Source organism: Plectropomus leopardus, chromosome 2 (assembly GCF_008729295.1).
Source record: "Plectropomus leopardus isolate mb chromosome 2, YSFRI_Pleo_2.0, whole genome shotgun sequence".
In the NCBI taxonomy this organism is placed as follows: Eukaryota; Metazoa; Chordata; class Actinopteri; order Perciformes; family Serranidae; genus Plectropomus; species Plectropomus leopardus.
The window spans coordinates 2,218,444-2,235,552 of NC_056464.1; the positions used below are offsets into that span (position 1 = coordinate 2,218,444).

The 17,109-nt window shown below is 40.3% G+C and overlaps 1 protein-coding gene across 1 annotated transcript in view; it reads left to right on the top strand.

Moving 5' to 3' along the window:
* The window catches only part of mtmr14 (myotubularin related protein 14), a 44,470-nt gene that overhangs the window by 17,019 nt on the left and 10,342 nt on the right, over positions 1-17,109 (top strand). Inside the window, exons 11-15 of the mRNA XM_042498775.1 lie at positions 4,027-4,112; positions 4,598-4,674; positions 7,205-7,241; positions 14,337-14,407; positions 14,678-14,736. Of these exons, the coding sequence (XP_042354709.1) occupies positions 4,027-4,112; positions 4,598-4,674; positions 7,205-7,241; positions 14,337-14,407; positions 14,678-14,736 (330 nt within the window). The remainder of the gene's footprint in view (positions 1-4,026; positions 4,113-4,597; positions 4,675-7,204; positions 7,242-14,336; positions 14,408-14,677; positions 14,737-17,109) is intronic.

A 17,109-nucleotide genomic window follows, 5' to 3' on the forward strand; every position in this document is an offset into this window, starting at 1 on the left:
TACTACAGGCATATGGAGAAAATACATGCTTTTTCCACTGGATACACCGTCGCAGCTAATCATTGACATATCCCAGGCTGTGATCATCCAAAAAAAAAAAAAACATTTAAAAAATCTGATTTGCATTGTAATATATTGAAAATAATTAATTTTTTATGTTTTTTTTTTATCTTAAAACATAGTGTCATTACTACCTGACCTACCTGACTACCTGATCAAAGTAGAAAATAATATTAATGTACAATATATCTGATTTTGAAAATTGCTTTTTGTGTGCAGAGCGATACCAGTGTGTGTAATATTTTAATAGTATATTAAAACGGGGCCCTAAGGGTTAATCACAGAGCTCGCCCGTGACCGTTTGAGAAGAGAGCAGAGAGTTCTCCTCAGAGGAAACTTAGTGTGTCTGGGATGGAAATTAGTATAAAAAAAATAAGTTTGGATCCTGAACAGTCTCTATCACATCATGTTGCTTATCACACCATTCTGTGTTGTGATTAAAAATGTGGAGCTCCAGGCGACACTTTGCCTGTCTTAAAAAAAAAAAACATGACACCCAGCCGTTACCCCAATAACCGGTGTTCCTCTAAAGGTGGATTCACGAGGTGAAAGACTGGAACACACTAGTTTTAAAGACTGAAAAGCGGAGCGCTCATAAGCATGAGGGGAGTCTGTGGTTATTTTACAACAGTCTGATGCTGGTTGCACATAATTATATCAGCAGATCTGCTGTGCATAATTGCGGTTTGACAGTGTGTAACACCACTCCAGTTCCAGACTGCAGATGGTACAGATGCCTGCTGCCTTCAGATGACTGTAAAGAGAGACAGCAGTGTAAAGGAAAAGCCTTCAGTGTATAACACTAAGGTGAACCAGAGAATACCAGTGTTGATATTTGCATGTTGAAAATTCTACAATTCTACAATTTCATTTAGCTGACGCTTTTATCCAAAGCGACGTACAACACAAGCAAGAATTTAGACTTAAGGAAAAAACCCTTAGTAAGTGCAAAAAGTGCTTCAGGTGTGATTGGTCACAGGTATTGCCGTCTAGTGGCAGAAGAAGTGCCGCACAGCCCCCCCCCCCCCCCCCCCCCCCCCCCCCCTTTTTTTTTTTTTTTTTGAAACCAAAGTAATAACCAGTAGTGATCTCAGCATCTGAGATTCAACAATCTCAGTATCACTACTTACGATGACAGTCAACATACAACATCACACAACTTTGTCAGTGCTAGATAATCATTAGGTGCTGGGTTTTGGACCTTCTGACTTAATTTACCCCAAAGGGCAAAGCAGAGAAGAGTCAGGTTAAGTGCCGAGGTGTTCTCGGAACAAATGAGTTTTCAATTGTCTCTTAAAAGTAGAAAGGGACTCAGCAGAACGCACAGAGTTTGGAAGTTTGTTCCACCATTTGGGAACAACAGAAGAGAAGAGTCTGGCTAGAGATTTAGAGCCGTGCTGGGCTGGAAGCACCAGGCGTCTTTCGCATGCAGAGCGTAGTGGGCGAGAAGGAGAGTAGACCTGGATCAGGGATTCCAGGTAGGCTGGAGCAGTTCTTGTGATTGTTTTGTAAGCCAAGAGAAGTGCTTTGAATTTGATCCTGGCTGCCACTGGAAGCCAGTGAAGAGAAATTAGCAGCGGGGTGACATGTGCTCTTTTGGGCTGTTGTTGAAGACCAGATGTGCTGCTGCATTCTGGATCATCTGAGAGGTTTGAATGAGCATGCAGGGAGGCCTGTCAGAAGAGAGTTGCAGTAGTCAATGCGTGAGATCACAAGAGCCTGAACCAGAAGCTGTGTGGCCTGTTGGGTCAGGAAGGGTCTGATCTTCCTGATGTTGTAGAGGGCATAACGGCAAGACCGAGAAACTGAGGCCACATGAACCTTAAAGGTCAGCTGGTCATCAATCATGACACCCAGGTTTCTGGCTGAGTTTGTGGGCACAAGTAGGCGCGAGTCAAGTTGGACACTGATCCGAGGCTGAACAGATGGACAAGCTGGAAAGACCATGAGTTCGGTCTTAGACAGATTTAGCTGAAGGTGGCGTTCCTTCATCCATGTGGAGATATCAGCCAGACACGCTGATATAGCTAAAAAAAGCTGTTATAGTGTAAACTACCAACAACGGCCCAAACTCAGTGAGAGCACGCAGTCTCCTTATGACATGACGTCATCACACATTGCCTACATGTTTCTGTTCCCCTCAGTGTTAAGCCCAAGTCGGCGCCCATGATTTTACCTTGAAATTGTGAATTACACTTATTGTTTGAATGCTTTTTTTTTTTGCATAAACAGGGAATCCAAAAAAGGTGAACATCTGTCATAAATTGAAGTAAATGGGACCTTTGGTTTTTTTTAACTGCAAAACTTTATTAAGATAATGTCACAAACTCTGAGACAACTGTGCAGCATAATCCAAGTCTCTTTTATCATATGCTCAGTATTTCAAAAAACAAACAACAAACAAACAAACAAAAAACAAGCATTTTTGCAGATACATTCTGATTTTTAAAATGTTGTCTCATGCACAGATGAGTGCCTGGTCACCTACTTGCTCAGGCACTCTCAGGGTGCACAACTCCTTGGCAGAAGAGCTACATATTGTAACTTAGGTGAAATGCATGTGTTTAGGGTGTACTCAGCATACAACTGGATAAATGAGACTTGGATTTTACTGCATGAGTTGTGTGAGTTTTTAAATGGATGTTTTAATGTAGTTTTGCTGTTGTTTAAAAATGTGGACCCTATTTATTTGAATTCAGGGAGAATGTTTTTTTGATTTAACATGAAGGCATGTGAGAGAAAGTTTTCTTTACAAAAGAATGAAGCCTCTTTTCCACTGCACAAAAAAACCCCAGCTAACATATGATGTGAGAGTCTAAAGGCAGACGGATGTTGTATGCTGTAAAGCCCTCTGAGGCAAACTGTGTTTTGTGATAAATGAATCTGCAGTGGTCATGGGTATTTATTGCCTCTGGCTCTGATCGGCAGTGATGGAAACACAATGCCTGGTTAATGCGCTAATGTCAGCTCCTTAGCCAGCAAGATGCAGTAAAGCGCCATCACTCTTTACTGCCCATCTCCTCCAAAATAAGTAAGAGATATATAAACAGAAGTGACAATAATAATAATAATAATAAAGCGCCATAATAATAATAATAATAATAATAATAATAATAATAATAATGATAATAATAATAATAATAATAATAATAATAATAATAATAATGATAATAATAATAATAATGATACTAGTAAAAATGATATATCATCAAATTATTATTATATCATAATTATTATTACTATTATATATTAATAATAACTTTATTTGTATTGCACTCTTCTGAACAAAGTTACAAAGTGCTTCACAAAGTGCATTAAAAATAAATAAAACAAAGAAATATAAAGTTACAATAAATATATAGTTAAAATAACAGAGCAAAAAGAAATAAAACACAAAATTTCCATATCATAAATGTACAAATCAGTCATTAGAAGGAAAAGCTTTCCTATAAAAATATGTTTTAAGCAATGATTTAAGAACGGGCAATGTGTTGGCAAGCCTAATATCCTCAGGCAGAGAGTTCCAGAGTCCAGGAGCCCTGATGGCAGAATCAACCACCGCAAAGTTTACACAGACCTCTCTGCATGCTACTGTTGACTGTTTACCTGTTCTCCAGTCTGTTTGTGACATCAAACAGACACACCAAAACAACCTACACACACACATTCTTGTCTGCTGCAGAATCGAGTACACAGCTCTGCTCTACTGGCAATGGGAAAGCAGTCTAAAGCCTGTTTTTAGCAAGTTTACCTGTATTTAAAAAACACAATGTGCAGTGGTGATTTTGGTGGAAAAGGGTTATGGTTAATATAGAAATGGTCATTTTGTGGGGTGAAGTGTAACTTAAAAGCTGGATTATTCAAACGTTGATTTGAACAATCATATAATGGCTATGGTCTCTATTTCCTAAAGCACTCTGCAGTGCCTCTGTTGATCCTGAACTTTGTGTTTGCGTGTTGTTTCAGATGAGAGTGGCCTCCTGGTGCACTGCATATCAGGCTGGGACCGAACGCCTCTTTTTGTGTCCCTCCTCAGGCTCTCCCTGTGGGCAGTAAGTTCCTCCTCTCTTTTCTCCTCCTTTCTTTTCATCTCCTTTCTTCTCCCCTGGTGTCTCTACTCATGACAGTCCGTCACCCGGCAGCTCATTTGGCCCCTCCAACATTAATTAGTGACTTTACTAATCCCACGCTGAATCCATCTGCCTCGCCTCATTCATACATCTCCATATACAACAAATTTACCATTTCAAACACGCCTTTTAATTAGCCTCTTCTGTATTCATCGGCTTTTACTAAAAATAGAAGCCTTATGTTATAAATATGTAATCTTTTACTCAAGATGTGGTCCATACTGGAAGCTGCTTATAAAACCACAGACCGCACATCCACTATGGAGCGCTTTTTTCAGACAGATGTAGAAATCCTGTTTGGATGAAAGAAGCTGCGTGACACTCTCTGGACGATTGGCCTCATGGCATTTAATTTAACATGCGATGTTTGAGATGTTTGACTCTTTCTTTTCATATATTTTTCACAGGATGGCGCCGTGCATGCCAGCCTGGAGCCAGCCGAGATCCTTTATCTGACCATTGCTTACGACTGGTTCCTCTTTGGGTAAAAATAATCATTTACATCGTCCACTATCATAATTTTATGACTTCACGGTGAGCCATAACTCATGGCGCATTAGCCGGCATGAATACTTTAGAGGTGCATTTCGTCAGTGCCATCTGGTTTGAGACGTGCCATGTTTGTCTGCAACGGGTAATTGAGAACTGACTGGTGAAGCAGTGGGAGCAGTGGGAGGGGGACGCCAGGACAGCATGAGACAAGGGCTCTGGCTCTGCTCTTGACCACATCTTTTATCCTCCCACTCTCCACGTTTTCTATCTCTCTCGCACACACACACACACACACACACACACACACACACACACACACACACACACACACACACTCACACTCCCTCTCTGGGTTCTCCTTTTATAATTAACAGCATGATTTCTCCAATTTGAGCCCATCAGAGGCAGTCTCGTAAAAAGCCCCTTCACTGCCAGCTAGCCCATGTAATTATACATCAGCAGGCTTGCCCAAGCCCTCGAGACATTTGCCAAGCAGAAGAAATGTGTGTGTGTGTGTGTAAAAGTGAGAGAGAGAGAGATCAGTGAAGAAGGAGTTGGATGAAGCAGAGAGCCACAGGGAGCGCCCAGAGGTGCTGGAGCTGCAGCACTTCACCTCATCAGTCACAACTGAATTTATATTTGGACTACAGGTTATTTGTGGAGTGATCTATTGATTTCTGTTCTCTTTCATGGCCACAAACACTGTGAGCAGCACTGAAATAACTGTTACAAAACCACTCTCAAGAAAGCATAGTGGATTCTGCTCCAGTGCCTGTGCTCTTTCTGATCCCCAGTGAAGTCCTTGACTCATGCTTTGATTGGCTGAATTAAAGGGCAAGTTCACCCTAATTCTGAAAAAAGCTCTTTTTCTCATAGACGTCAGACACACACTTGAAGACTTTGAAAAGACTTTGAAAAGACTAGAGTCTCTCAGACTCTCACATCTAAAGACAATATGAGTTTTTTGAGGTGGAAACAAACTTGTTATATGAGGTAAGATTATTTTTCTTTAGCCACTGAGCTCTTTAGCAGAAACGTCTCCTGAAGGTTCGTGTTTTGGGTAAATATGTTTTGTTCTGTCAACATTAGATTGTGTTGATAATGTGTTAACTGGCTTACTAGTGTAATGGTGGTCATCTGTAAAAGTCATTCAAAACAGGAAACCAGAAGACCACCATTACACTAGTAAGCCAGTTAACACATTATCAACACAATCTAATGTTGACAGAACAAAACATATTTACCCAAAACACGAACCTTCAGGAGACGTTTCTGCTAAAGAGCTCAGTGGCTAAAGAAAAATAATCTTACCTCATATAACAAGTTTGTTTCCACCTCCCTGCCGCTTGACTTTAGCTGTATCTTTACATTCCTCACTTCTGTTTCTCTTCTCATGCGCTGAGCTGAACCAATCACAGTGATTTCATTCGCCGACATGCTCCACTGTGCCAGCGTTGATTAAACATGCTGAATCTGCGGAAAAAAAGCAGAATAACGCTGATGAGGGCCAACAGTGAAGGACACAGTTCAGTGACAAGAGTCACAGATGCTCACCGTCGGCCCAACATTGACTGACCGAGCGGCGGCCTGCTGTGGTGAAAGCTCATCAATACACTGCGAAATGACTATTGAAAATACAGTATAAACGGCGCCGACTACTTTGTAGGAATGGTTTGTACTCCTGGTCAACTCTTTGTAACATGCGTCTTTACATAGAAAACATGGGATTTTGTTGAGTAGAGGGTTTTTTTCCTTTTTCCTTTTATTTTTTATTGTTTTTTCCAAACAGGCATGAGGTCTGGGCATTATCATGCAATAGGTTAAAAAATAACAAGAGACAGACTAATGTTACAAAATCTGGTGATTGTAACAATCTCATTTCTCCCAATATTTATCTCCCCTGTCTTTTTGTAGTCTAAGGGAGAAAGTCATTTTTTCCATTAAACGAATGGAATTAACTACTTTGACAAAAAGGGCAATAGTGGGGGAGGTTCTCTGCAACCAGTATTTTGTCATTGTTTTTTGCCAGCAGCCATAAAGATTTTCAGAAGGTGTGTGTCCCTCTTATTGAGTTTTTTTTAAATAATTCCAAAGCACAGAGAGGTAAAAGGCAAATCATTTCTCACATCCAGAATCCTACTAAATGATATTAAATGGTCCACTCTTTCCCAAAAAACCTGAACAGACACTATGGACAAGAACAGTAGATATGCGTATGATACATCAAAACCTATGTGCTCTCCCTCCAGCATGACTGCTGAGACCTGCTGAATTTGGATTTCTGATTGGGGATAATTAAGAACCAGGTCAAATTTTTCCAGCAGATATCTCTCCAAAACAGAGAGTTTGTGGAGGTTGACTGAGTTTCCCATACCTGAAGCCATGATTCCTCTGATATTTCTAAATTGGCTTTCTTTTCCCAATGCAGTTTAATATAATTAGTTGAATGCTGAGTAGTGTTTTTGACATAAATCAGTGGCAGCTGGCATATAATGCATTATATTCCTCTGTGTCTTTTCCAGTCACATGCTGCCAGATCGACTCTCCAAAGGAGAGGAGGTAAGTTTGTCTGCAAATTCATTTTTACATTTTTTTCTATGAGTATGATGATACACTGTAGCTTCTATTTACTGGAAGGAGACTGACAGGGATGCTAAGTCATCATCTTGTTAATAATATTCCTTTTAGGTTTTTTTATTTATATATATATATATATCTTTTTTATTGGCAAATTGTGAGGACATAAGCCACACATAAATCAAAACACAAACACTTAAAAGTGCAGTCGAACACACTCACACACAATCCCAGGCATACACACACATCCAGGAGGAGTTACCAGTAACTAAATCAAGTTCATCATATGCATGTGTTTTAAGGACCCAGGACCATAACAGCATATATCTTCTGCTGTAGCCAGGGTCTGTGTAAACAAAATAAAAACAGAAACACGTGATCAGAATACAAGAAGAAGTCCTGATCATATATACATAAAGTCAGATTGAGTCACGGTGTTGCAAGAAAGGACCCCAGGATTCTTCCCATTTATCTTGACATTTTGAATTATTGAATCACAGCTTCTGCATGTGCGTGACTGGAATAATTTCATGCAGCCAGTTTCTAAAGCATGGTAGGATCGATGTCTTCCAGGACAAAGTTTTTTTGTTTTGTTTTGCTTTTCAGAACCATGCTCATCATCAGGTTTGTTTGAATGTGTAAACGGAAAATTAAACAGTCCTCAGAGCATCCAGAGAAAGTCAGATCTCTGTCTGGAGAGAGTCTTATGGTAAATCTCTAAAAAAAAAAGAAAAAATTTTGACCAGAAAGGATTAATCAGAGGGCAGTCTCAAAAAATATACAGCAGGGTACCGTCGTCTGATTTAGATATATCACAAAGTGGGGATACAGTAGGGTGAGATATTTGAGGTTGAAACACATCCAAACATTCAGTCAGATTTTGAGATGAAGCAACATGAAAAATGGTTTTGTTCTGAGAAGGTTATGATAAAAATATTTGATATAGGGCATGATCAAGCAAATGGAATGGAAAGGCCAAAAAATGTTTTGCCCTGGGTTTAAAATTCCAAACAAGATAAAGTCCTGTTCTCTCTGATTTCAGTGATGTGTCAAAACCACTGGAAACTTTATAAAGTTGTTCCAACTTTACAGGTTATTGCAGCCTCTCCTGTGTGATCTCTATATAATGCACTCAGAAAAAAAAAGTTTTGCTTACAAAAGAAATATTTGGGGATGTAGATGCTGAAAATACACATATTGCTCTAATAATTTTTATAACAAATATTGAGCTGATTTTTCCATTATATTTTCCCATAAAGCTCACCTGTTTGACCAGCACAGTAAAGAGTCCCTTTTTACAATTATTGTAGTTGATGGTGACAGTAAAATTACATGACTGACTGCTGAGTTATGCTGCAAGGCAAGGCAAGGCAGCTTTATTTGTATAGCACATTTCATACACAGGGCAATTCAAAGTGCTTTACAGAGTAATAAAATATAAAAACACAATAAAAGATACAGATTTACAATAAAACAGAAAGAGATAAGATAAACAAGTTAAAATCAATTACTAAATTACTTTTAAAAAAGCGCAGACAAGAGGTGCAAAGGTAAAAAGATCATTTAAAATTATTTACAATCAAATTTAAAATAAGTTGGTAGTCAGCAGGTGGAGTAGGCAGTGTGAAAAAGGAATGTTTTTAGCTTTGCCTTGAAAGTGATCAGAGTCTGGGCTTGTCAAATCTCATCTGGGAGGTTATTCCAGGTTTGTTCTGCATGATAACAAAATGCTGCTTCACCATGTTTAGTTCTGACTCTTGGATGCTCAGTAGGCCGGCCCCTGATGTTCTGAGGGTCCTTGAGGGTTCATATGTCACAAGCATGTCAGAGATATATTTTGGTGCTGAGCCACAGATTAAGTTACTGATTTGATGTGACTGTGGAAATTTAAATCAGAGTCCAGGATAACCCCAAGGTTTTTTGCTTGACTCCAAGTTATGAGAGAGTCCATGGCCCAAAGACAATGATATCGCTCTTATCTCTATTGAGTTGGAGAAAATTTTGATGCATTCAATCATTGATTTGCTCAACAGTGACACAAACGTTCTACAGGTTCATAATCACCTGGTGAAAGTGATACGTATATCTGTGTGTCATCTGCATAATTGTGGTAGGCTACTTTGTTATTTTGCATAGTCTGGCCTAATGGAAGCATATAGAGATTAAACAAGAGGGGTCCCAAAATGGACCCCTGTGGGACCCCACATGCCATAGTCATCTTCTCTGACTTGCGGTTTCCTATTGAGACAAAGTACTTCCTGTCATGAAGATATGACTTGAACCATTTAAGAAAAGTGCCAGAGTCTGACCCAATTTTCTAGTCTTTCTAATAATATTGTGTGGTCCACTGTGTCAAAGGCAGCACTTAGATCCAGTAGCACTAAAATAGTGAGTGCAGTGACTTTATGAGTGCAGTCTCAGTGCTGTGATGGGACCGAAAACCTGACTGAAAGTTATCATAGCAATTGTTTAGTTTTATAAAGTTTATAAAGTTGCTGGTGGACAACTTCAATAACTTTACTGAAAAAAGGTAAGTTTGAAATCGGCTGATAGTTGTTCAGTACAATGACATCCAGGCTGGTCCTCTTTAGGAAAAGCTTGATGACTGGAGTTTTCAAAGCATTTGGAAAAGTGCCCGATTGGAGAGACAGATTAACTATAAGAGTGAGTTGTTTTACCAGACTGTTCAGAACAGTTTCAAGAAGGCTAGTGTGTAAAACATGAAGGCAGCAGGTGGAAGAACCGAGACTGGAGATAATTTCTTCCAGTGTTTTTGCACTGATGGCTTTAAATTGTTCCATACTTAGTAAGTTACCTTGGGAAACCTGCAGTGATGGCACATTATTCTTTGGCATTGAAGAGTTAATTACAAGTCTGATGCCTTGAACCTTGCAATTAAAAAAGTCAGCAAACTCATTACATTTGTTGGTGGAAACTAGTTCTGGAGATATTGGAACAGGAGGGTTATTTAATCTGTCCATGGTAGCAAATAACACACGTGAATTGTTACTGTTTCTGTTGATGATCAGAGAAAAATGACTGCCTTGCACTTCTAAAGGTCAAATTATAAATGCGTACGTTTTCTTTATAGATTTCAAAATGAACGTGAAGCTTTGACTTACGCCATTTTAGTTCTGCTCCCTTTTCTGGACCATTACAGAAGGAGTGTTTCTCCACGGTGCCTTCTGCCTTTTACTTATTAATTTCACCTTAACAGGAGAAATGGCATCAATTACATTTGCAATTTCAGAAGTGCAGGAGTTCAAGAGATCATCAACATGGTTTGAGATTGTGTCAGTTTCAAATTGGATGGATAAGAGATAAAAACTCACCAAATGACAGCTTCTTAAAAAGAAATCTGTCCCTGAAAAGGGCACAGACACCACCTCCTTTTTGTTCTGTCATGCTTCAAACTCAAATCTAAAATTTGGTGGGGTGGATTCAATAAGAACAGCAATTCCATTTTTGTTGTCCAACCAAATCTCAGTTAAAAACATAAAATCAAGCTTATAAGAGGTTATAAGGTTATAAAATCATTGATTAAAAGTGATTTATCACCCAAGGATCTGATATTAAGTACAGCTAGTTTCAGGTTTGTTTGTTTGAGCAGGGCCTGAGATACTCTGCTGACAGGGAATTTGAATCAGATTTTTAGGATTGGAGGATCTTACTGTCACCTCTTATCTATTCTTTGCCTTGAGACTGGAGCGATTGTACTCGGGATGTTTATTCTCTCCCCGAGCCTCAGATTGCTAAAGGACAGATAATGAGGAACAGTTTTGGAACAGCAGAGGCCCAGGGTGTCCTAGTGGCTGCACACAGTGATAGCAGATGACCTTGTGCTGCCTAAGGCCCTAGAGGCCAGGAGTCTGGGTGCAGGCCGAGGTGGCCCTCTGCAGGGGGTTGAGGAGGGAGGGGCAGGGCACCTGGGGGGCTTTCAGGGGCAGGTAAACTGGGTGGGTGCTTGTGGGTGTTGTATAGGTGATGGTAGTGCCTGAGATCTGGCCATACTGGGGGTGAGTGGGATCATTTTAATCCGAGACTTTACCAAGTCCTCCATCTAGCTTGTGAGCCTGAGAGGTGAGACAGGGGAGGGAAAGGATGTCACTGAATTAGAGGAGAGTGAGGATAGAGATGGGTGGATCTGGGGCTGGGATGGGGGTGGTGATGGGGTCTGAGGCAGGGGTTGGGGTGATGATGAGGTCCAGGGCTGTGGTGGAGGTGGGGGTGGCGTTGAAGGAAATCCACAGGGAAGGCAGGTGGAGCAGTGTCAGTGTTGTCATCCTGGGGCTGGCTCTCCTTCTGCAGGTGAGACTTTGGCTGATGGAGAGGAGGCCCGGTATGTTTTTGGTTCCTCAGACAGTGCAAGAGATTGTCTGTCAGTCGCATCAGTCCACGTCCATCCAGATGGGGACCCATGCGATTGAGGAGCTCCACCCGTTCCCAAAACAGGGTGAAGTTATCAATAAAGTTTCTTCCTTGAGACTCACAGGCATTAAAAAGCCAAGTATTCAAAGCAAGGAGGCGACTGAGCTTATTGATCCTCTGTCAATCGTTGGGAGAGGCCAACTGATGAATGACGGAACTTTCAGCTTGTCAAGTCTGTGAAAAAGTTCTAAGAAATCCTTTTTTAAAACTTCCTGTTTGATTCCAGGGTGGTTTGACAGCTCCTGGGAGAGAAGTCCAGTTATGTCACTGACCTCAGCACTTGGATAGCTGCATGTGATGATCCTCTCATTGTTTACAGCACTGATAGCACCGTCTCCCACAAGCAGGATAACTCACGCCCTCACCTCTGGCACAGATCCTTTGTCCTTGAGTGCCTTGCACCTCTTCTTCTGTATGCCACAGCGAATTTCACATTTCCCCTCTTGAATCTGATCATTTTTAATTCCCTGCTTCCCATTTATAAAATTGCTCTCTGCCTCATTCACAGTTAGTTCACACAGTGGTTGATATTTGTTTCTTAGCTGTATGCCTGGCGATGCTGTAATTCTTCCTGTGATACCAGCATTTGTTTTTCTGATTCTGTTCTGTTTTGGCTTAGCACCAAGTGTATGCCAGGCGGCTGTGGTATCATTCTGTTCCCGTTCTAGCAAGTTTTGGGAAAGACACTGTGTCATCCAGGTTTAAAATATTTGAGGTAGACTTAGCTGTCTTACCATTAGATGTTACTGGGAGTGTCTCATGAAGTCCTCTTTCTGCTTCAAGTGTAAAAATCCTCGTCTGTAGCGATTTCCTGTAGATATTTCCAGCAGTTCTGGCATGATGTGCCTGTTGTTGATTTTACAGGATTTGACACACTCATGTAACACAGGGTCTGTTCATACTGCAGCTCCTGCTCGTCGGAGCCATCCCTTGCCATGGCTCTGTGTCAATACATGTAGTTCCTTCTGAAGAAAAAGTAGATAATCCCAATGCCAAAGATTATTCTCCAAATGATAAAACCTCCTTGAATATGTTGGAGTTTGTGACAAGAAGGAAAAAAGGAGAAAACTAGGAAAAATAAAAGTGAAGCAGAGAGCAAGCAAGAAGCGTCTGCACTGTAGCGAAGCAGGAAGTGAAGCTGCAGCCCCACTATACGCGACCAATTTGCCCCAATTCGCGTCTCCCCTGCCCCACTGGTTGCTCGTATCCACAATCCTCCACCCATTCTCTATCCCAGAAAGTTCCACTTAAGTTCTTTCTTGAACTATGTTGGTTTGGACCAGTCGTCCATCCAACGTCTGCAGCTGGTCCAAAATGCGGCCACTCGCCCTCACAATAGGCTCGAAAAAGAAGGACCAAATTACCCCTGTGCTGCGTTCACAGCACTGGCTCCCTGTTCATTACAGAATTGATTTTAAGATCTTTTTGTTAACTTTTAAAGCACTTAATGGTTTGGCAGGGCATTATTTAAATGAACTGCTAACCAGCTGCTCCAGGATGTGCCTAAAACAAGGCTTATAACCAGGGGAGATCGAGCTTATGCTGTAGCTGCACCAAACCTGTGGAACAGCTTACCACTTACTACCAGATCTGCCCCGATGTTAGAGCATTTTAAATCTTTGTTGAAGACACAACTTTTCTCCCTGGCCTCCGTTTAAGATGAAAATGTTTTTATCCCAACAGATTTTACTGTTTTTGTTGATATTGCGTATAATTTTTTTACATTGTTTTAGGTTGTGTGATGTTTTTACCCTTTTTACCCTGTAAAGCACTTTGGTCAACTTGGTTGTTATAAACATGCTATGTAAATAAAGTTGACTTGACTTGACTTAAATTCATGAAGAGCTGTAAGTCACTGGAGCTGCAGCTTGAGTGGAGTTGAGTCATGTGAGATACATCTGAACTTTTGAAATTGTCACACCCTCTTAACTAGCTGCCAGCTCGGCAGGTACCTCGCCAGGTATCCCAGCATGCTTTGTACAGGAAATCAGTTGCTTCTCAACACAAAATGAATGGGAGCGGATTTCTGGTTGTGTGAAGTCGCCTATAGTGGGGCTGCACCCTTAGAGACTCCTTGGCTCTGATTGGTTGTATTCATTCACGTGCAATAAGGCCATTCAAAGAGCAGCAATATGATTAATTTCACAGATTGTCTGTGCTGTTTGGTTATAGGGACACTTTCAACAAATAGGACAAAAAGTTAGATTTCATAAAAGTTACTAAGTACAGTTTTAAGATATAAATTTTTGTGCATTTTGGTCGTGCATTTGATCTGTGTTTTTTTGTGCACTGTTGAAATAAAGATTTATTTAAAAAGCGAAAGGCTGTAGAGACCACTAAAAAGGCTAAATTAGGGAGAAGCTAAACACAATGACTGTTATGTGTTCATAAAACATAATGAAAATAGTATTAGTGTCAGTAGAACCAAATAAAATCTTGCCAAAGAACATTTTTCTTAAGAGACATCAGTCTCTATTTTTGTACTTGGAGGTAGCAGCTAGCTAAAGTATGTATGAGGACTGTTTGATGTGAAAGGACAGAACGTATTAGGAAACCTACTGTGCCGCTGTCTCAAAGTAAGAGTTCAGTCATTGACTTTTGATTATTGTGTTTCCCCTCTGATCGCAAATGTTTTTTTTTCTCCCTCAGATTTTCTTTTTTTGCTTCAATTTTTTGAAGCACATTGTCTCAGAGAAGTTCTCTGCTGTTAAGAAACAGAGGTGGGTTCCTCCGTTCATTATTTCCTCTGTTCTTTCTTTCTTTCTTTCTTTCTTTCTTTCTTTGTTTTTGTCTTTCTGTCTGTCTTATATTCAAGATTAGATTTATAATAAAGCCTTAGTAGCAAAAGGTTTGTAGTAGACCTCATACCGTAAAGGAGTAACTGACTGAATATCCAGCTGCTGTAGGGAAATGTCAGCCACGTGAATCTGGCATTGTTTTTCTGTCTTTGATGTCTGATGTTATTTCATCATCATATTTTTTTCTTTCAGAAGGAAGAACTCCCACATCAAAGACAGTGATTTCACTGTGGAGGATCTCTGCCAGTTAAGTAAGTCAGTGTATCTCATACATTCCTCCCTGCACTCATCCCTGCAGACAGGGTGCCTCTGATAGACCTTTGATAGATGTGCTCATTCAACGCACTAATGAATTTTATTTATGAAGCTCATTATTATTGAACTGCCAAGGAAAGAATGTGTCTCCACATATTTCCAGAAATATTAATGTGATCTACATCACATGCAGCGGGTGACCCAATGATGTGCAGTGTCATATTTGATTCAGTTTGGACATGTGACACAGTCAATATGAATTAACTTTGAATAAACGAGTTAACTTCGCTCTGTAGCTCTGTGCAACCTCCAAGGTTCAAAAAAGAAGCTAACGTGGATGTGCCAAAAACTGCAATTCCTTTAATGGCCACTCGAGGCTGGCTCCAGAAGTGAGTCAATCCCCCTAGATCCCCAAATTAAAATGTCCAGCTATACTGTAGAAATAAACATATTTACAGCCTGGCACACCTAATTACATTACTTCAAAACCACAGTCCTCAAATGAATTAGTGATGTTATAGTATCTACATCCATTACTTGTACAATATATGGTGCAGCTTAAGTGGAGCACGCGTTCACCTTCATCCATTGTGTAAATTTACCACGCTAACATATAACTCTAATAAAAATACCTGCGCTTACTAAATATACTCTACTTAACCACAGTGGTAATGTCAAAACAAGTGACCAATTTAAAAATTAATACACTCACTTAATGAATCTCACTGGAATTTGTGAGTGTGTGTGGCGACTTCAGTGTGTGTTTTAGGAGCGGGTTTAGTGATTTGGGGGTTCCAGGCAAACACCACGATGCTTTACTTTACACCCTTTCTCTCATTGGGAATGTTGGGAGGCTATTTCACACACAGAATGATAGTGTATGTGTGGTGGTAGCAGGGTGGGGGCAGGGGTGTTCTGTTTATTTCTTCTTTTGTGCATCTTTTTAATGCCTGTGTGGCCCTTTGTATCATCTCTCCACATTTGCACATTTTTGCCGGTCCGTGAACTCAGAGCAGCAGGCAGAGCTCTCCATGTGTGAGATGAGAGAAGCTGTTTGTAAGTGAAAGTAAACTTTAAGTTTCACTGTGTCTGACCCAAGTGCACTTTAGAAAAAAAAACTGTATATATATTTATATCAGGAGAGTTCCTAGATGACAGTCCAGCACCAAAACTCAGTTTTTGGTGGCAGATGATTTAGTGGTGACGGCCTGTCACAAATAAATTAATGTGCTGGGAACAAAAAGAGAGGCATTATCAGCACAATGTAATTACATTTACTAAATGTCTGTTCATGGTGGAGTCTTCAATCTAATGCAATGCTAAATAGTTTAATGAACAATAATGTGTCATATTTTAGTTGTTATATTTTGTGAGTAAAATCTGAATCTGGGATGTAACCAGTAACATGTCCCTGTCAGTTGCAGTGCTTTTCCTCTCAAGTAAAGGGAAGAAGTAGACAGCAAGTAACTAGTGTATAGTTGAGTTGCATAAGTGCTTTGGGGGCCTTTTGCACATTATTTTGGGTACAGTGACTTAGAATAGCAACGTAATTTAATATTTTTCATAGCTCAACATCATAATAAATTTATAGCTGTTGGGCCCAGGTGTGCTGCCCAGAACTCAGTGAAGAACAGTGTTGATTGTGAGGTTGTTTGGATGAGCGGTTCCCAAGAAAGCTGCAAGCAGCAAAATCACAGGCCGAGCGCTGGGCTTGGTCTGAACAGGCGTGTTTTTAATGGGCACAGCTCTCATGTGTTTAAAACCTCTTTTCCACTGCACAAAAAAAGTTACAATATCTGGCTTTTTAATGCAATGGGAAAGTGTTCAATCAGCATACACACTCAGGTCAAATGACTCTGCAGTAGTCACTGGTATTTATCACCTCTGGCTCCAACTGGCATTGATGGAAACACAACTATTGGGTGAAAAAGCTAATTTGGCACCTTAACCAGCAAGATGCAGTGATGAACTGACACAAAACACTGTCTGTCTCCTCATAAGCAGCGCTAAGACATCGATCCAAATTAGTCTGCACCAAGTTTGAAAGACAGACAAATAACGAAGAGATATTAAAGTAGAAGTAACCACTGTAAAGTTTTCACAGACCTCTGTCCATGCTGCTGTCTACTGTTTACCTGTTCTCCATCCTTTCCAAATGGACACACAAGAACAACCCCCCTACACACAGAGAAAGGTATACTTATCTGCTGCAGTGCTGTGTACATAGCTCTGCTCTAGCAGCAATGGGAAAGCAGTCTATAGTCTATTTTTAGTGGATTAACCTGTTTTTGAAAAACCTGTGTAGTGTGCTAATTTTGGTGAAGAAAGTATAATTGGAGTAGTCTGACATCTTCGTTCTGTACACGTTG